This window comes from Poecilia latipinna, unplaced genomic scaffold (genome assembly GCF_001443285.1).
Source record: "Poecilia latipinna isolate Pla-1442-1.1 unplaced genomic scaffold, P_latipinna-1.0 Scaffold1693, whole genome shotgun sequence".
Classification (NCBI taxonomy): domain Eukaryota; kingdom Metazoa; phylum Chordata; class Actinopteri; order Cyprinodontiformes; family Poeciliidae; genus Poecilia; species Poecilia latipinna.
In genome coordinates, this window is record NW_015114309.1 from 60465 (window position 1) to 80442 (window position 19978).

General features: G+C 37.9%; 3 protein-coding genes across 6 annotated transcripts in view; all 3 read left to right on the forward strand.

Moving 5' to 3' along the window:
* LOC106964586 (uncharacterized) overlaps positions 1-4163 on the forward strand; it is a 17751-nt gene extending 13588 nt beyond the window's left edge. Inside the window, exons 4-12 of one of the 2 annotated variants that reach the window (XM_015060192.1) lie at positions 729-821; positions 1518-1574; positions 2815-2862; positions 3008-3040; positions 3179-3352; positions 3435-3482; positions 3559-3618; positions 3751-3780; positions 3870-4163. In XM_015060192.1, the coding sequence (XP_014915678.1) occupies positions 729-821; positions 1518-1574; positions 2815-2862; positions 3008-3040; positions 3179-3352; positions 3435-3482; positions 3559-3618; positions 3751-3780; positions 3870-3928 (602 nt within the window). In that variant the 3' untranslated portion in view covers positions 3929-4163. The remainder of the gene's footprint in view (positions 1-728; positions 822-1517; positions 1575-2814; positions 2863-3007; positions 3041-3178; positions 3353-3434; positions 3483-3558; positions 3619-3750; positions 3781-3869) is intronic. The other variant, XM_015060193.1, reaches the window with a different exon arrangement.
* A 1446-nt stretch (positions 4164-5609) lies between these two features.
* dhx40 (DEAH (Asp-Glu-Ala-His) box polypeptide 40) lies at positions 5610-14659 on the forward strand. Of its 2 annotated transcripts, none has more exons than XM_015060197.1 (17): positions 5610-5842; positions 9061-9206; positions 9289-9408; positions 9509-9745; positions 9832-9898; positions 10370-10501; positions 10597-10696; positions 11458-11544; positions 11636-11818; positions 11901-11981; positions 12059-12216; positions 12427-12541; positions 12631-12739; positions 13081-13175; positions 13291-13360; positions 13457-13685; positions 14460-14659. In XM_015060197.1, the coding sequence occupies exons 2-17, from the start codon at positions 9144-9146 to the stop codon at positions 14579-14581; spliced, it is 1968 nt and encodes a 655-aa protein (XP_014915683.1). In that variant the 5' UTR covers positions 5610-5842; positions 9061-9143; the 3' UTR covers positions 14582-14659. The 2 variants fall into 2 exon arrangements, with proteins under 2 accessions (XP_014915683.1, XP_014915682.1); XM_015060196.1 differs by lacking the exon at positions 5610-5842 and adding an exon at positions 8053-8425.
* Positions 14660-14882: 223 nt separating this feature from the next.
* akt2 (v-akt murine thymoma viral oncogene homolog 2) overlaps positions 14883-19978 on the forward strand; it is a 14399-nt gene continuing 9303 nt past the window's right edge. The window contains exons 1-4 of one of the 2 annotated variants that reach the window (XM_015060198.1): positions 14883-15303; positions 17021-17175; positions 19549-19680; positions 19754-19865. In XM_015060198.1, coding sequence (XP_014915684.1) covers positions 17130-17175; positions 19549-19680; positions 19754-19865 — 290 coding nt within the window. In that variant the 5' untranslated portion in view covers positions 14883-15303; positions 17021-17129. The remainder of the gene's footprint in view (positions 15304-17020; positions 17176-19548; positions 19681-19753; positions 19866-19978) is intronic. The other variant, XM_015060199.1, reaches the window with a different exon arrangement.

Consider the following 19978-nt stretch of genomic DNA (forward strand, 5'->3'; position numbering starts at 1 on the left):
AAAGAAAAAGGTGAAAAAGGTATGCTATTTCATTTCAGCCTTGACTTTTATTTGATATAAACACATTTACACAATTTTAATTTAATAGATTTTTAATAGGTTTCACAACTGTCATGACAACATCAAACCAATATCTAAGAACTGGAGGTTTAAGAATCAAAAATATTCTGGCCTTTTCATTTCTAAATTTCCTTTTAAAATTGCTTAATTGAGCAGGGGAAAAGTATTTTGGGCTTATGTTTATTAATGTATTTATCTTTCTGTCTATTGACATGAGCAATTCTTTGAAGTCCCTGCAATACTTGGCTCTTTTTTGTTCATCTCCTTTCACATGATTGCCATTATATCGGCCGTCTCACATAAGAGAAGGAAAAATGGTCCATCTTTCCACGCACGGACGTGTTCATTTTCTAAAACCCAAATCTGGCCTAGTCAAAGCCTTTTCTAATCAAGTCTTAGAGAAAAGCTATTCTATTATCATCATTTTGCCGGAAACCTTAGATCTGGAGTTGTACTGCAGGGGACTGATTGTTTTCGAGTGGAGTTGCTTGTAAGAAAAATATAGCCCTCCAGTTTCTTAGTTTTGTCAATACAGCCTGTGCAGAGGCTCACATTATCTTCCTTTCTATGGTTGCAGACCTCAAAGGCTAAATACAAAACAGAGGCCAACTGAATGAGCTATTGTTTCCTGTGAACCCATCTTCATAAAACCACGTCTTGTTGTGCAGGTTACCTGTATCTTCTGATCTTCATCTGTGCTGGTGCAGCTGCCTTGATCCTCCTCAGCCTTTTCGGCTACTTCTGCTATTTGAAATGCATTTGTGAGTATTCCCCTCCTTGTTACTCTATGAATGTGACAGTTTATCACAATAATAAAACTTCAAACTTGATTGTGGTACAAGAAATTTTCTCTATACCATTTTCAGTAACATTTCTGAAGGCACAAGGTTTGTTCTTGTAGAAAGAAAAAATATTAACAACATGACAATGTTTGTTTCCAAAGTGTAAGACTTGCTGCAGCTTGAGAGAATTTTAGTGGTTACAGCTGAAAGAAGTGTGACTATTTGGGCAAATGTGAATGGGTCAGTTTGTATTAATGTTGAAGTCAGTGGCGCAAAAAGTGGGCATGCAGCGCATGCAACGCATAGGGACGCTGCACAAGAGTTGTAGTAGTCCAAACCCCGTATGGAGGGGGCAGCGCGTTGATGATGTATTCTCATACACTTCAGCGCGCCCTTACGCTCCTTCACCTCGCGCACATAGCGAGGTAAATGTAGCGAGTTTTACCTTTCATGTCTCGTCGTCTCGAAGGAGGGTGGGGGGTGGCGCCGATTTATGTTTTTGCATCCACCTGAATAATATGTAGTTGCGCCCCTGGTTGAAGTACATATAGTTATTGAATAAATTATTTTGACAACCCAAATAACTAACGTTACTGTAAATTCATTTTTTAGAATAGGAAAGAAATATTGGATATTTAGCGCATCTCTTTACATTACTTTTTTTTTCTTTTTCAGGCCTTTCCAACAAAAGTAGGCCTGATGATGTGATCGTTACAGTCAGTGGAACTGCAGGTATGTATGTGGTAAGATCACAAAAGTTTAATCCCAAAAGAAACTTGAAGGTTCTGCTTAGTGTTTTGAAGTTTTAAAACACATGAAGTTAAAAATCAAAATCATTCAGATTTTCTTCAATATTAATTTCATGGACTTTTTGTTTTGAATTAATATATGACTGCAATAGCAAGAAATATTAAACCAATTAGTAAAGCAAATAAATATTAAGGAGGTACAATTCACATAAATCACAAGTATTTTCATCCATCAAGGAAGTCTGCTGACATAGGGTTGTCCGAATTTCATGCTGAACTGGACAAAAAATTAAAGCTGAAATGTTTTCCACACCATAAGAAATAGAACACAGTTAATGTAAAATAACACATTAACTTTCTGTTTATACATCAAAGACAAGGTACTACGGTCATTCACAGTCTATTTTTACAAAAGAAAAAAATAATTATTTCATTTAAAAAAAAAAACTAAATAGTAATAATTATTATTTGGTGAGCTAGACGTACTTTACACTTGTCAATTTGGCCTCCCATTTCACGAGTTTGTTGCACAGGATAATTTTCTTCTGCAAGCTAGAGAAGGCAAAATGGTAAACAGTTTTCTAATCGGAGCCGCAAAGTTCATAACACCTACTAAAGGATGTAATAGAAAAACTTTGAATTTCTTCAATAAAATGGAATCAATTGAGAACATATTTTTCACATCAGGCAAAAAGTAATGTTCATAGCATAAGAATGTTGTAATTTGTTTGGGGTGACAAATTGCAGAAGCTCTGCGATGTATCTTATCTTGTACATTTTTCAGTTATCAGTTGTGGGAGTCATGATATTTGTGTACACATTTCAAGCATCGATAGATATATCCAAAGCTGCTCATTCATAGTATGGCTAATTTGAAAAAAGACTGTAAAATGTTGCTGTCTTCTTTCTCTTAGATAAAAATATTATTTTATCAGTCTAAATAAAGCTGGAAATTGGAGCCACAGATAGGCAATAAGGACCTTATTGATTATCTTAAGCTTCCTTATAATTACAGTGGATGATGATCTTACCAGATTTATAACACCCAAATAGTTGAGAATGTAAATAGAAAAAATAAATGTTATTTATTTTTTTTAATTGGAATGAAAGGAGAGGGACAGAATGGGTATATTTTCCCTATTTTCCCAGTTTCTGACATTTTAAAATATTATGTTTATCTTCTAATAATATAAATTCCTCTGTGATATAATGTGTTACTGCAGGTCCCAGTGCTCCACCACAGGAAGGCAGCGTAAACGGACTTCCAGCAGGTAACACTGAACACAAACACATAGTGACATTACATTATCTGTCTAGTCATTTGAACAGCATCTAAATAGAAATGGCAGTGTAATTATGTTGTGAAAATACTGAGAAAGTACAAGCCTCACTACATCTGTGTGCTTCCCTTACCAGGAGTCAATAATCTTGACAATAATCTTGTTTATGGTGAGTTCACACGTATTTCCTTCTTTCTTTATTCAGTTTCTGTTTTATATATTTAGCCATATATCTGAGAAAGCCTCTGCACCTACAACCTGAACAACTAGGTGACAATGTTTTCCTTTTGTTTATCATAAACAACAGAAAATGATGACCAGTACTTAAACCCATCCAGAAATCCAAGTGACCAACCAGGAGCTGCGCAGCACCAGGTTGGGAATCAGCCTGGTCAGAGTGGGATTGGAATTTATCCAAATCTGGAAGAGATCAGGTTTCAAAGAGAGGAAAGTCAGAGGACAAAGCAGAGATTTCATTTAGGTATTTTATTATTGTCACTTTTTATAGCATTAATGACCTCTAAATTAATCTGCGATGGAGTAAATGTCTCCTCTCTCTTCAGAGCTCTTCAGCAGGTTACGACAAGCCAGTATAAATCGCCATTTTTATGGTAATGCTAAAATGTGTAATCATATTTTCTCCTTTTGCTTCTGTCAGGTGAGTTACTTATCTGTTTTCCTTCACAGCAAACCAGGGAGAGATCCGTAAGCAGCAAGCCATGGCAGCACAAGCAGAGAATAACAGAGGTACCCAGGGTTTCTAACAACATCTTATTTGATCATCTATATAATTACAATTCCGTATTGGTGTGAAAACACAATGCGGAACATGTTAGCTCATCTGTTTGTTTGTTTTTTTGTATTTGTCTGGTTGTACAGCAGGGAGGGGCAGGAGGAAACCCAAAGACTGTGAGTTCTGACTTCGTCTGTGGATCATGTTAGCGATGAAATGATTGCATGCACTGATCTGCTCTCCCACTTTTTCCACCCCTCCTCAGCGTGTGAATACAAAAACCCCATTTACAACAGGAGCACAGACCAACTGAACCGACTGTAGACGATTCAGCAGTCTGCTTTTTGTTTTTTTTGTTTACACTGATGGTTATTTACTAATGATGTTGTTTGTAAGTCTATCTGCAATGTATTTTTCTGTATCTTCTATCTTTAAAGCTTTTTCATAATAAAACAAATACATAAATCGTAAATAAAAACTTTCTCTAAACTATCCTTTATCTCGTGAAAGAATGGAGATGTAAAATAACACCTGGCTTTCAGATTAATGGAGTTTAGACAGTGGTTGAAAAAAATCGAGGTTTATTTTTTGTCCATCTAATTGGAACAGGGTTATGTGAAAGGGTAAGAATGAAAAATCACAACCTGTCTAACATGAATATTTTGGTGAGAATGTAAATGAGTCTTTACAGTAAGTCACAACAAAGACTGTCCTCGTGTTTAAATATTTGAAGCTTGTCGGCTCCTGTGTCAGATATACAGTTCTTCCTGAAAGACCTGTAAGTGAAGTAGTTCAACCGTAGCTTTGTACTATTTGAAGCTACACCACAAGGTGCAGTGTCCTCTTGCTCCTGGCTGTTTTTAAAGAGGTAAGAGAGGAATCTGAAGCAGCGGACCTCTGATAATCGTGGCTAGGCAACCCAAAACACGTAGAACACAATTTCATTACCAGATCATGGCTTTGCACTTTGCTATACAAAAGACTTTTTGTTCACCGTGTAAACGAGTCCAGCACAGACTGTGCCTGTCATACATGTTCTATGCGGTCTGTGGTATATCATCATAATCTAATTTAAAATAGCAAACATTTCAGTGAATGAGCTATGGAATATATTTACAAATAATATGATCATTAACTAAGTGCAAAAGAAAAGCACAGGGCTTTCCACCTGTGTAAGGTAACAGCATGTTGAGACCACTGCAAAATGATCAGTTCTCCGATTTTACTTTTTATAGATATATGATTGAGTAAAATGAACATTGTTCTTTTATTCTATGAACTACTGACAACATGTCTGTGAAATTCCAAGCAAAAATGTACCCTTTATTTGTAGAAAATGGTCAAAATAATGAAAAAGATGCAGTGCATTCAGACCGCAAATAATGCAAAGAAAACAAGTTCATATTCATTTAGAAACAATACTAATGTTTTAACTCTGAAAGAGTTCGGAAATCAATATTTGGTGGAATAACCATGAGGTTTTCAATGGGGTTCAGTACAGTGGTTTCTTATTTTTTTCCAGAGCTGTATTATCAATAAATCTGCTCTTGCTCTCCTGCTCCCCCTGGGGGCTCAAGGAGCGTCAAATGAACAGTGTACCCTTTTCAACAAGTGTGACTGTTAAATCTGAGCAGTCGTTACTCTTTTCATAAAAACTATTTTATGATTGTTTGCTTTTCTCTAGGCTTACAGGTAAACTGAATATAGATTTACATACTGTATTCCAATCAAGCCTATTAAAACTGGTGCACTTTAACACAAAACAAATTGTTTTAATGTATAATTTGATGTAAAGATACAGTTCAATACTTCTGTAGCTTTCAGACAATGAGAAGAAAATGCAGACTTGTATCTGCAGTCAGCTTGCTGTGGCAGAGATAAAAGTCTCTGGCTTCCTAAAGAGCTCTGACTTAGATTTCTCAGCAGAACTCCCTCTGGTATGTGTAGTGACTTTTGTCTCCTGGGACCAATTACATAAAGTTAATGAGAATCACCTGCTCCACCTGTCATGCAAATCCTCAGCAACATCAACAAAGGAAGACAAAAAAACACCCAATGAAGACCAACATCACAGACTTTATTTTGGTTGTGTTGGTCTCAGTCACTGCTTTATCTGAAACTCCAACATTTCACATTACTGCCACCAACAATACACTGATTTGTCATGACAACTTCATGTCTGTGTACATATCAAAGGAGGATTTTTTTTCCATCTTCCCTTCAGCATTTATGTGCTAGGTAAGTCAGACACTTTGATTGCATATACAGTGACACTTAGCCTTGAAGCGCTTGTGTTTTTTTTTTATGCACTTGTTTGTGTCACACAGATGAACAAGGCGGATATCACCAGGCTGTTGCTGTAGCGAGACGTTGTCACCATTTCCTAGGAGAAACAAAGTCCTTCATCGTCTTTACAGTAGCTTCCATTGGGTGTTTTGTGAAAAGACAAGTGAACTTGAAACAAAACTATTTGCATTGATTTACATTCATTTTTCCTTCAGGAAATAATTTTATTTTTAATTTTTTTTATTAATATACATCTAACAGAAATCTGTGATGAGTTTCAAAGTGGTTGTCATGGCACCTGCAGACAAAGGCCCACCGAAGATGACCCAGTCATCTAATCTGCAACAGGAACATGGAAGGTGCAAAGTGCAGTAAATGGTGTTTGCAAGATTTTCTTTGTTTACCCTTTCTTGAACAATTTTGATGACAAAAATATTTCTAGATCTATAGATCAGTTAAAAATACACATCGGTAATTGGAAATTGATTGAAAATAAATGCACATCACGCTTTTCAGAGTATTATTTGTAAAAGGAAAAATGTAAACATGTCTGTTAGCTTCACAAGTCTACACTATACTAATCAAAGTACACTGAGTTTTGTTTTTGTAAATTGACAAAATGTAAAAAGCCCGAAGTGTTTATATGCTTTGAAGACACCGCTTACAAATGACTGCCAGCATTCTTTCTGTAGAGCAGAGTACAGATCACTTTCCAAACATATCAAGGAAGGTTTTCTGCACCAAAATGTTTTCTGCACCATTCTAAGGAATGCAACAGTTCCACCTCTTAACCTGGATTCAGTCTGGATTTCTTCAGATCATAACCATAAATGTCTACACCATAAAAGGTCCACTGACTGTAACTTCCAGCTTCCCATTTACAGATTGTGGCACCCAGTCTATGGTAAGTATTAAGAAATTTACTTCCAGCCCCTAAATGAAAATTTGGAAGTTAATTTGAGTGAATTTGTCTCGTAGGTAGCAAATGAGAAAATCACCTACTCAGTCATCAAGAGCAAACAAAACTTTAAGACTGGAGTCATATTTCGTGACACTCTGTTCCAGTAAGTAGAAATAAGATACTTCGGTTTTGCTTTTCTATATATGCTTTTAATTAATTTTTCTTTTCTTGTTTTTTAGTCTAACTGTGCGGTGCAGCTTTTCACTGATTCAAATGATTCAACGTGGCATTGCAGTTCAGCAAAGCAAATTGCATTACCCATCAGCACTTAACAGTATGGGAATACTTGGGACTGAAATGAGGTTTACCAAAGGTCAAGGCTTTGGATGATCACCTCATTCAAGAGAGAGTAATTTAACAGGTTTTTGCAAAATGGATCCCAAAGTTCTGTCGCTACAGTTTAGGTGACTGTATGATGTTGAAGTGGAATCAAAATAGAGACAGTTCAACTCATTTAACAGCAAAGTATTTTACAAAGAAAATAAAACATCTTTATAGTCTGTCTAAAGTGATTTACATAAAACCTCTTGAATATAAAGGATTACAAATTTGTTTTGCACAGTTCTATGATTCAGTTTCCTTAGATAAAAAAAATAGAATAATTTCTTGACCTTACTTGTGCTACAGTTTTACTGCTTTTGGGAATCCTCTGTTGGTTTTGGTGCAGGCCTCACATGGATAATCTAATCAGCAGAACGCTTAAAATAATCACTGAGAGTGATGAAGATAAATTAATTTACAATAAGTTTTGATTATTCTTTTTCCTTCCGTACAGATTCCTCTTACAGATCATTTTATTCCACCAGCACTACCCCTATGATAATGGAGTTGGGTCTGCCGGTAACAGGAGAGAACAGCTTTCAGGAGAGAAGAACTCTTCTGTATCTGCTGTAAACATTCAGAAGGGGAACAATTAGTTTCTGTCCCGTTTGTTTCTATAGTCTCAGAAATTATTTAGTCACTGTTTTGAACTTTTGAAATTCACTGCATGATCATTTTTTTAAATCTATTTTGTTTTACTTTTCATGTTGTGTGTGTGTGTGTGTGTGCGCGCGTGTTTGTTTTTGTATGTCTGTATAGCAGAACATTCTAATAAAACTATCTTAGGGGGAGGGTATTTTTGTCTGGCGTATGAATTAAATTTGGGCATTTTAGCTTTTGTATTTTATTTTGGTAGGTACTTCCGTGTCATGTGATCAGAGAAGAACCAATGGCAGATTAGAATAGGTCGGTGTACGGAAGTGTTCGAGGTATCATCATGTCGTCTTTTCAACGCATGATTTAAAATGTTGGGAAGTTTTATTCCCCCTCGGAGCTTAGTTAGAAACTTTTATTTTGCTCGAGGAGTTTGAGGTCTATCCGTGTGTATTAGTTTGTTATTCGGTAGTTAAAGTTCCCGGTTATGTCCAAACAGACGAGATGGACACCCAAAGACTGCGAGCCGAAGCAGCTGCCAATATATCAGCACAAAAACAAGCTGATTCAGGCGGTCAGAAACAGCACTTTCCTCATAGTGACCGGAGAGACTGGAAGCGGGAAAACCACACAGCTCCCTCAGTACCTGCATCAGGCAGGTAAGATGCCGCTGGAACAAATAAACTCTATTTTACAGTGTTGGCGAAACTCCTTCTGTGAGGCTTCACTGCTCGAGTCCCCAGTGTTGCAGTCGGGGTCCAGCTCAGATAACCATTTATGGGGAACAGAATACCATTTCTGAATGAACCCTTAAAACAGGCCACTGTCATCAGGATAATGTACCTTTTAGCAAAGCTTAAATGAATTCCAACTAATGATATGAATGTGAGTTCATTTTACTCTTGTGATTTTCACAGTCACCAAATCTAAAATAAGGAGAACTTTTCTGGGGTTTAGTAGTTGGAACCAGTGCTTTCAAGAAGAAAACAATCATATATGACAAGTGTTTGCACTTTTGGGGATTAATAAAACTTCCAAAGTAAACAAATACAAGTCAATTATTTGTTTATAATTTATTTTCTTCCCTTATCTTAATGAGGAACTTTGTGCATGGAATAACGACTCAAAAATACTTTTTTAATATATATTTTTTTCTATAAATTTATGCAATAGAACAGCTCCCATGTTTATGAACTGTGCTTATTTTAATAGCTATGTTTTTGGTTAGTTTTATCAACATTTTTCTTTTATTTTTATATTATACTTTTTACTTTTAATTTCTCTGTGTGAGTAGGTTTTTATAAGGATGGTAAGATTGGCGTCACCCAGCCTCGTCGTGTGGCTGCCATCACCGTAGCTCAGAGGGTCGCTCAGGAGATGAACTGCACTCTGGGCAGAGAGGTTGGATACCAAGTGCGATTTGATGACTGCACATCACAAGTGAGTGATCACTATTGTCCTATGTGGAAAAATAAACTGAATAATTTATGTACGGTATGACTAAACCAACTGTGTGTGGCAGGACACTGTGTTGAAGTACATGACAGATGGATGTTTGCTCCGAGAAGTCCTGGCAGATCCGGCGCTTTCCCAGTACAGCGTTGTAATACTGGATGAAGTCCATGAACGCAGTCTGAACACGGTACGCTTACGATACTGTGCAGGACTGCTGCGGTAGCTGCAGGTGTGCTTAATCTCTTTCTCCCTCCGTTGCACTGAGCCGCTGCTTTTTCTCATTACAGGACATTCTTTTGGGTTTATTAAAGAAGGTTTTCTCTAACCCCCGCGAGGCCACCAAGGGACGATCCTTTCCCCTTAAAGTGGTGGTGATGTCCGCCACGTTGGAAACCAACAAACTTTCTTCTTTCTTCAACAACTGTCCGGTCTTTGAAATTCCTGGGAGGGTTTTCCCTGTGTCATCCATGTTTGGCACGGCTGTAGGTCCAAAAGATGTTGAAAGCACCTTTTATGTCAAAGAGGTATTGTGTCTCGCTCATGTGTAGTTCCATGTGATTTTTTTTTTTTTTTTTTTTTTTGTGGAATTTTGCATTGTTTTGCTTTGCAGGTGGTGAAGGTGGCCCTGGACGTGCACACCAGTGAAAAGGCTGGCGATATTCTGGTGTTTTTGACTGGTGAGTAGTGATAATTGTCATTATAGCAAGTCTCTTGAAAAGGTTTTTTTCTCACATTGTATTATGGTACTACCACAACCCTCAAAATGTGGACAGGTTGTGCTAGAAGATCATTAATTTGGTTTGGGGAAAGCTGAGGTGGGAGAATCTTTTGACAGAAACTATTAGTTGTGCACTTATGGAAAAACATAAAGGGTCATGGAAAGAAATTAAGGTGAAGGTTAGTTTAGTGTTACCTACGTACGCTGCAGGGCAGTGGTTCCCCTATGGAAATGTGATTCTGCAAAAGTTCACTCAGACATCTCTTTTTAGATTTTTATTCGTTCTCCTTGGTATTTTCCTTTTACCTCACAATTCTGTGGAAATTATTTCCTAATAAAAATTCCAATGAAATGCGCTGAGGTATTTGATTTTAATGTGACAAAATGTGTGAATTTGATTTCCGCTAACTTTGTCCTCTATGTTTTACAGGCCAGTCAGAGATCGAGCGTGCCTGTGACTTGTTGTTCGAAAAAGCTGAAAATATAGACTACCGCTACGACGTGCAGGACCGGACCGTAGAGGGTCTTCTCATTTTACCTCTTTACGGATCCATGCCCACTGGTACGTCCCCTCAAGTCGCTTTCCCACCGATATGTCATCTGTGCTGATAAAGGCTGCACTGTAATCTGCCGATGCCGTTTTTGTTGTTGTTGCAGATCAGCAGAGGCAGATCTTTCAGGCTCCTCCTCCAGGAATCAGAAAGTGTGTGGTAGCCACAAACATTGCAGCAACATCCCTCACCATCAATGGTATTAAGTAAGTCGAGCTTGTCCTCCTGGAGGCTTACCAAACAAATATGTTCCACAAGTTGAAAATTTTTTTCTAAAATCTTACAATATATTTGCAAAACCCCTGCATTCCTACCTGTTGCAATGTCTTTTTAGCGCAAGTCGCAGAGTAATGAGACATCTGACTGAATTAAGCAACTCAGAAACACAGTTTTCATTTTAACTGCTTACATTTGCCTCATGATCTCATACTGAAGAATTATAGAGAATTTTAGAAAAAAGACAACTTTTAATTGGGGTACATCTCTTAAGATAGAATAGAAAAACAAGCCCCACATTATGAAATGGTTTTCTTTACAGGTACAGTCACAAGTCAAAACCCATTAGTCTGTTGGTAAAGTTTGTCACTAAATTCTTTACCCCAACTTTAGTTGCTTTCTCTGCCGCTTGGAAGTAGGTCAGGTTTGCTAGGAACATTAGGATTTTGTTTTTTTATATATATTTTCAGTCGGCTGCAAATTAGTGTATACTTAATGTACAATACTGGTGAGTTAACAGCAGAAGCTCTGGAAGCTGGGTTTTGTTTTTTAAGTTATTCACTTTATCACTGACCTTTATTACAAATGATCAAAAATGTAAAAGTGGCACAGAACTGTTTTTTTTTTGTTTTGTTTTGTTTTTAGGAAAGTGTTTTATGCTAGCCAGTAGAAAATATGGTTGGAATAGGGTTCCTTGAAGTTTATCTCCTCTCTGACAGGTTTCCGTTCCTCCTTTCTTTATTTCATTCAGGTACATCGTAGACAGCGGCTTCGTGAAGCAGCTCAATCACAACTCCAGGGTGGGGATGGACGTGTTGGAGGTTGTGCCGATTTCAAAGTAAATCCTGATGGCAAACATCGCCTGGAGACAGATCTCGTCAACGAAGAAAGAGATTGAACTGGGTATTGTGTGGATTTTCTCTGAACAGGAGCGAGGCTCAACAGAGAGCGGGCCGAGCTGGGAGAACCTCAGCTGGGAAGTGCTTTCGGATCTATACCAAGGAATTCTGGGAGAAGTGCATGCCGGAATACACGATTCCTGAAATTCAGAGGACGAGCCTGACCGCTGTGATCCTCACGCTGAAATGTCTCGGTGTTCATGATGTCATCAGGTACACGGTTTGTTTTGTGTCTTTGATTCTCGGCCGCATAAGGTTGATCAATTATTCAGTGAGAAATGTTGATTTATTCCAGGTTTCCTTATCTGGACTGTCCAGAGGAAAGGTTTATTCTTGAAGCACTGAAACAGCTCTACCAGTTTGATGCAATAGACAGGTGAGTGTTGGAACACATCGATCCTCTGGTCTGCAGATCTCACGGATGTTTTATGAGGCGTTGTCTTTCTGATGTAGGAGAGGCAGGGTGACGAAGCTCGGGGAGCTCATGGTGGAGTTCCCGCTGCACCCGGGTCTCACCAGGGCTCTGCTTAAATCCGCCTCACTGGGCTGCCAGGACCTGCTGCTCCCTGTGGCGGCCATGCTGTCTGTGGAGAACATCTTCATCAGGCCAGGTCGGTGCATGAAGCTTCTTATAATATAAAAACTTCCAGTGAAAAATTAAAAATATCTTGGCGAACATGAGATAATCAGAAATGGCCTAAGGGAATAGCTAGTAATGCCACTGTTTTGGCCTTTGGAAAATGATGTGCAGGAGTATAATAACAGGTGTTCAATAAAGACATGAGATGTGCCTGTTATTGCTCTTTTTTTTCCCCCTGTAGGTCAACCTGACAAGCAAAAAGAGGCAGCGAAGAAACACAGAGAACTGGCTGCTAAAACCGGCAGCATGAACGATTTTGCCACTCTTCTTAGTGTGTTTAACTCCTGCAAATCCAGGTAAGGAAAGGATATAGCAACATGCTCTGCAGCTAAAATGTCTGTCCATGTTTTGTATTCACATTTGCCCTTTCTTCCCCTTTCTGCAGCGACAGGCCATCAGGCTGGTGCAAGGAGAACTGGATCCATTGGAGGGCGCTGAAGTCAGCTTTTAGTGTGGAGACTCAGCTGAGAGAGATCCTCCTCCGCCTCCAGCAGGTACAGCATCCACATCCTACGTCTTTATGTGGGATGAGAATCAAAATATTTTGTTGACTCTTGCAAATAAAAAATAATAGTAGGAAAAACAAGAAAGTAAGTGTTGTATTATTGCATATCAATCCAGATTATTATTTTGTCCTCTATTATTGATCATCCATTAGAGTTTATAATTTTATTCTGCTTTTTATCATTGTTATTGTGCATACAACTACAGACTTTTATCAGAATTGTCAGCATTTTTACATATACTATGTAAATATATATCTTTATATTCACATTGTATTATAATCTGGCTATTTTATGCTTTTGAGAAACGTAACTTAAAATGTATTTTCCAGAGGAGAGATTTTCCTTTTGAAACTTTTGACGGGAATAAAAGTGAACTCTTCAGACAGTGCCTTTGCACCGGATACTTCACCAATGTTGCCAGAAGGTATCACTAATATTAGCGAGACGGTGGGATTCACTACTTGCTTGTTAATCTCAAATCTACCATATTGTTTAGATTTGCTTTAGTTGTGAATCAACCATATTTTTTTCTTGAGCAGGTCTTTTGGAAAAGTGTTTTGCACAATGGACGGCCATGGATCTATGGTTCACATCCATCCGTCATCATCAGTAAGCATTCTTTTTCTATATTTCACTTTAAGACAGCAACAAAAATCCACGTTATTGTTAACATACCTGCCTGAGCGCTATTTGTTGTTGTTTAAGTTGTTTGAGCAGGACATCGAGCTGAACTGGGTCATCTTCCATGACGTGCTGGTGACCTCCAAGATGTACATCAGGACAGTGTGTCCTATTCGCTATGAGTGGGTTAAGGATTTACTACCCAAACTTCATGAAGTGGACGTGTATGAGCTGAGCAGTGTGGCAAGACAAGAGGTTACAGAAGACGAGATGGTGAAATGGGAGAGCAGAGAAGCGGCGAAAAGACAACAAGGTGTCCAAAGTATTAATTTAGATGTTTACGCAGTTGTGTTTTCTGTTTTATCTATTTTTTTTTCTAATCTGTGATTAAATCTATTCATAAATTTACTAAAAACAGGATTAGAGAAAAAAAAGTCCAAATTGTTTAGACTTTTTATGAAATTTCACTTGCCAATATAAACATCTCCTGGAGCATTGTGTTTGTGTGGCTACCATCAACTCAGAATGCAAGCATTTTATTCCCAATATTATGTCATTCAGTGTAACAAACCGTAAACAAGGTGGCCTTTCCTCTTGGCTCTATTACAGATTTGTACAAAAAATAAAAATAAAAAAACCTGTTGACAAGAAAATTTGGAACAGATCAAAACATTTTAAAATAATGGCAATATATTAAGTGAATGTCTTAACAGCAATGATCAGATTTGAATAGTTTGAGTCTGAAAGTGGTGTAGCAGCTTTTGTTCTGTGTTTGATATTGGTATACCATTTGCTGAATGGCAGCAGCTCAGAGACACTGCAATGACTTGTTCAGCTCCCCTCACTATCCTCTGCAGGGCTCTATTGTAGGATACAGATAAAGAGTGGTATTTGCTTTAGTTTCCTCGTTAAGCACAGTCTCTGCTTGGCCCCTTTCTCAGTCCCCATGGTGTTCTTTGATCAGGTGTGGCCAAAACATCTGTACTCTGAGGAATGGGATTGTGTAATTGTCCACTTGAAATCTTGTAACATGTAACATGTTTTTGTCTGAAAAAGTAATTATGAATAATTAAGTGTCCTTCCACAGAGGCTTCTGCTGAAGATGTCATGAAGAAACTGGAGAAACGCAACAATGAGGCCACAGTCAGCGAGGCTCGAGCTCGCTACCTGCAAAGGAAGCAACAAAGACAGCAAAATAAAGCTCTCTGAGCGAAATAGCTTGTTTTCATTTGATGTTATCTGCACTTTGTAAGCAATTTTTAATAAAAAAAAAAATACACTGCATCTGTATTTATTTCACAAAGACTTTCACAATACATCGAAAGGAAGAGAAATGGCAGCTCATGTTAAATATTAGATTAAGTTTTCTTTATATAAAAATTTTTTTCCAGCCAATGTGTCAGGAAGTCTGCTCCAGCTTTGCATAGAAGGCTTGAGGTTAAGGTCATACTGCAGTACGTGGTGTACTTTCACACCGACCGTTCAGGTACAGTGGACCCTCTGCTTGCTGGACGTCACTTCCCATTGTGTGCGTCTGCAGGGCTGTTGTAGTGACACTCAGACGGAGGGCTTCTATGCTAAGCAAGCGACTAACCGCATTAAACCCGTAGAGAGAAGCGGCTTGTTTGTCTTAAGTTATAAACTCGGTTCGGCCATCAATAACGTACTTGAGTGGACTTTATACACCACTCTGCTTGCTTAGGTAAAAGAGTGCCGCAGCTTCTAACCGAGCACGCCGCCGCTCCTGCCCGTCTCCGCCGCTGCGAGAGAAGAAAACAAGCTCGGTGAGCAGTGCGCTAAAGCTGTGTGATCATTGACAGAGTTCAGTACACACAAGCTCCCAACCGTAACTTGTCGGCGCATCGTGCAGCTTAGCTCAGTCGTTCTTCGGAAAGCCACGGTTGCGGATATTTTTTGCCTCCGAAGTCGAGGTAAGGGTAGATATTAATGAGAACTAGCGCAGGTGGCTAACATGCTAACTAGCTGTTAGCTTAGAAATATGTTTTGGCTAGATGCCTTGTTTGATCTTAATGCGCCCTTGGTCAGTGTTCTGGTCATTGCCCGTATGTTTTAATGTTGTTTGAAATATCTTTAAAGTTATATTAGTCATATCCATCAATAAAACACACATTAAAAGCTGAAAGGTTGGTGACTATGTTAGCTAGCTACCACCCTCCAACGCTGTGGCTGTGTTTACGTTACTGTGTTTCAGTGGGCTGATTGTAGTAATGTATGGGTTTTGTAATAAAAGTAGTTTTACGCATTATTTGTTGTCTATATGTGTTCAGTATCTTTCCCTGCTTAGTTGTGGTTTTAAAGCCGCAAAACAATATTGCGTAAACTTAAGCAACTGTCGTGTTTTTTTTTTTTTTCTTTGGGAGGACAAACCTGCTTACAGTGAAAGGTTGGCTTTCTTATTTATTATCTCAAAAAGCAATTACCTAGTAGTACTCTGTGCACTCACAGCGTAGATAACTATGGGGAGCTATAAAAGGTCTGAAGTCGAGAGAAGCCTTATCTGTTTTTATCTTGGTAAACAAAGCAGTTCAAACAGCCTTTGCGGCTGTATGTTTTAAAAAAGAAAACTAAAAACGTATCTGCTCAATATGGCTTTTAGGTCATTTTAATCATTATTTATTATTTTATTTCAACATTGGTTACGACAAAAAGAAACAACATGCAAAATGTTGACATGTATGATTGGTTTGAATTTTTCCCCAATATTTTCATGTTTGCATGAAGTTTTTTTTTTTTTTTTAAAACTAAAGATTTTTTGAAACCTAACATATTACCTTTTTATATTATATTGGGTTTTTGTTGTTGTCTTTATTTATTTGTGTCGTTCTCCTGTGTACCACTCTATATCTTTTCTAATGTATTTTCTTAATTGCTTTTAGCTCTGTAAAGCAATTTCTGTTATTGTGTGAGCTACAAACACTCAGCTCTGTAGTTTTCACTGAATTTCCCTGAAATTCTGGTAAACCTATTATCTAACTTAAGCTGTTGATTCTGGGCTGACCCTGGATCAGGGGCTGTCCACTAACATTTACCAAAATCAAAAAAGAAGACCGTTGCATTTTAAATGAAGAGCTTTGTATCTTTCTCTCTGTTTGATCATTGACTTGGAGCACCTTATAAGGTTTACATGGCACCACTGAAATTCAAAAACAGCAGCCATGTTTTTTTTGTTGTTTTTATTTAGCTATACCATAAAGGTTAGAAGACCAAGGTTACGATATGCAGCTATGCATGATCAACCCGACTGGTTTATGATGATGGTGTGCAGATTTCAGCAGTTTTCAGTGTTGTGGAGTTGTATTTCAGGACACCAGAGTGCTTAAGAAGGTGATTTATTTTCCAAGTAGGTTGCTATGTTGACAGCTCTCAGAGACATGTGAGAGAAAATATGCTGCCTTCATACATTGCTTTCACTTTATGTTTTAACCTTCATCTCAAAGGTTGTAGTATTTCTTCTTTTGGGTTCTGTGTCTTGTTTGCTTTTTCTCTTTTTCTTTATGTCTCTATGGCCCGTGGCTATTTTTTCTGTTAGGTGTTTTCTAATGTCGACTACAAATACATGTGTAGAGTGTTCTCCTGATCTCTTTATAAGATGCTTATTCTTCACAAGTCTTGTTTTTTGTCCTCCAGGTGTTCTATCATATAATCTTAAGCTACTGTGAGGCACTTACCTAATAAGACCAGTTTCCATCAGCTTCCCTGCAGCCCCCTACCTACCCCAACAGTCTTCTGCCCCAGCATGGATGAAGTCACTGTTGTTAAAGAAGGATGGCTCCACAAGAGAGGTAAGAGGCTCTTTGTGCCTATCATGAAATATTTGAATATACAGTAGCAAAATATATTGGCATTCATATGTGTGTTACATATGGCATGAAATAGTAGCCTGATGAAAACCAGCTCCTTATTCTTCATTTCCATTCATACAGAGAGTCTGGACCCTCTGCTATTGAGAAACAATTTTTTTGCTGGAGGTGTGCACATTACTGAGTGGGTTTGGGTGAATGTGACGAGTGTAGTGTTTTGACTGGTCGATATGACTTTAAAAGCACCATAAAATTTAGTATGTTTTGCCATTTAGCTTTTTTTTTTTTTTTTTAAGTTTTTTGCATTTTTTTAAAGTGATGAGCTTCAACAATTCCTTGATCTGTTTTGTCCTGTGGATTTTGTTGTTTCCAAGAAACAATCAAACAGGAAGTTATCCTGACTACTAATTCCTTAACAGTAAAATTATGAAAAAGCTCCATTAGCCTTTATTATAACAAAAAGGGAGGGAAAAAAGACTTTTTAAATAATTTAGCTAATTTTGTGTCAAAAAAAAAAAAACTCAACAAATGTGTGAAAACTTTATATTTTTGAGTACTGTTGGCTCCATTTTCAACGTACATACAAACTGTAGATTGCTAAACAACAAATGACGTGTAGTTCATGTCAGAAATAATAAGCCCGCTTCATTAGTGTTTTTCTGATGTCACATTGTCACGGTTTGGTAGCTCAGTGCCAAACTAAAGCTATTTTTTTGAAGTTATTTTCCTGCTTGTGGCAGTCATTACTAAAAGGCTGTTTTTCAGGTTTAATGTTTGAGCTGTCAGACAGAAAAAAAGCAATGCTGTCTCTTTACAATGTTCTCCTTACAATGTATTAGTACACTGTCTGTCCTTATATTTCACAGTTTCTTTTTTATTCTCCTTCTGTTGGCATCGTTTAATGGGTTCGCAATATTTATGTCAGTAAACTTAATGGCACACAGTGTACTGGGGCTTATATAATATGTCATTATTGCTCTCATCCCAGGAGTAAAGTTTCAATCTCCAGAAAAATAAATTTCTTCTACACCTCTCGTCATAAGATGGGGAACTAATATGAAGTAGGCTATGCAGACTTGCCTTGTCGAACCCCGTCCTGTCCCCAGGGAAATGCTGACTTGATTTGTTAATTGTGCTGAAACAAGGAGGGATCCCACCATTTAAAGACTCCACATTAGTTTTTGTTCAAAGGGAAAACTTAAAGGGATACTTCCACATTTTGTCAAGAGAAATTTTGGGAAGGTAGTGGCTTCAGTTACCTTACCTCTGGTAAAATAAGGCCATATGTTTCTTCGTTGGGTTGGAAATGTCTAGATGAATTCATCCACTGATCAGTCAAACTGATTCAACCATCAGCTGTTAGAGAAACCTTGCTATGAACACATGGATGTTTTCGACTTGGAGAACGATAACAAACCTAAATACGGTTTTTAGAGAGACTGGAACAATTAATATTCCCTTCTGTAGCCGTCCTTCCAGGGTGTTGAGATGTATTTTTGTGATCATGGTCTAAAGTTACTGATTTTGCTGCACTTTTTTCAAAGAATCGCAATCAAAATTTCACTTTTTCTTTAGCTTTATTTTTGCCATAATATGGTCTTCCAAAAAGTTGAAATCGTTGCACACAAAAAAGAAAGCATCTTAACATAGTTGAAATTTTGAGCTCAAATAATGTTTTCAATTATCTTGTATAATTTGTGCCCTTAATACCAATGAAATTACATCCTGAGGAGTTCTCAAAGTGCGAAAGAATAATTCAATATTGGCCATTGACGTTAACAAGATAAGTTTACACGGTATAAAAAAAACCTGCAGAGCATCTCAAAGTCGCTTTTGCAAAAAAAAGCATAAAACACACTTTCATCTTGCTGGTTCAGCTTTCAAGAGACATTGTGAGACAGAAAGTTAAGGGACATCAGGGATTGGTCATAATTTGTCAGAGAATACAGAAAGCGTTAAGGTGATTGGTCAGATTTGCGGAAAAGTTGCGATTGACTGGTGAAAACTTGAACTCTGCGCAAAATTTGCGAATTATGAGTGAAGGAGAAGTAATAGTTGCAATCACAATGCTGCAACTTCCTGGAGGAAGCAATGTGTCCTATGGAGAAACATTTTTAAGATACTAAAGTAGTTAGTTCTTCTGACTAGCTGTTAGCCTTGCTCTCTTCTGAAGATTTATTCACTTTTTTTAAAAGTTAATGGCAGTAAGACATTGTTCTGTTAGAGATGAGTGAACTATGACTGACACTTTCTTGGAACTTCACTCTAAAGTCCGAACCATCCTCCTATTAAAGAAATATCAAGAGAAGAAGTGGTGAAACGCTGACACACAATCTCTCGTGTTTTTGTGTCCAGGTGAATACATCAAAACATGGCGACCTCGCTACTTCATCCTGAAGAGCGATGGATCCTTTATCGGATACAAAGACAAGCCGGAGGTGTCCAGTGACCTCAGCCTGCCGCCGCTCAACAACTTCTCCGTCGCAGGTTGGCTTCCCGTCCAGCTGCTGTTGTGTTTTCATGTCTTGCCTGGAGTGTCTGATGTGTCTGTGCTCTGTAGAGTGCCAGCTGATGAAGACGGAGCGCCCCAAGCCCAACACATTTGTAATTCGATGTCTGCAGTGGACCACTGTTATAGAGCGGACTTTCCATGTGGAGACCAACAGCGAGAGGTAAGACTCGTCATAAATTTGACCTTAATGAAATGGGTAAAAAAAAAAAAAAAAAAAAAAAAAATTTTAAAAAACAAAAAAAAAATTTTAAAATGAAAAAAAATAAACCCCAC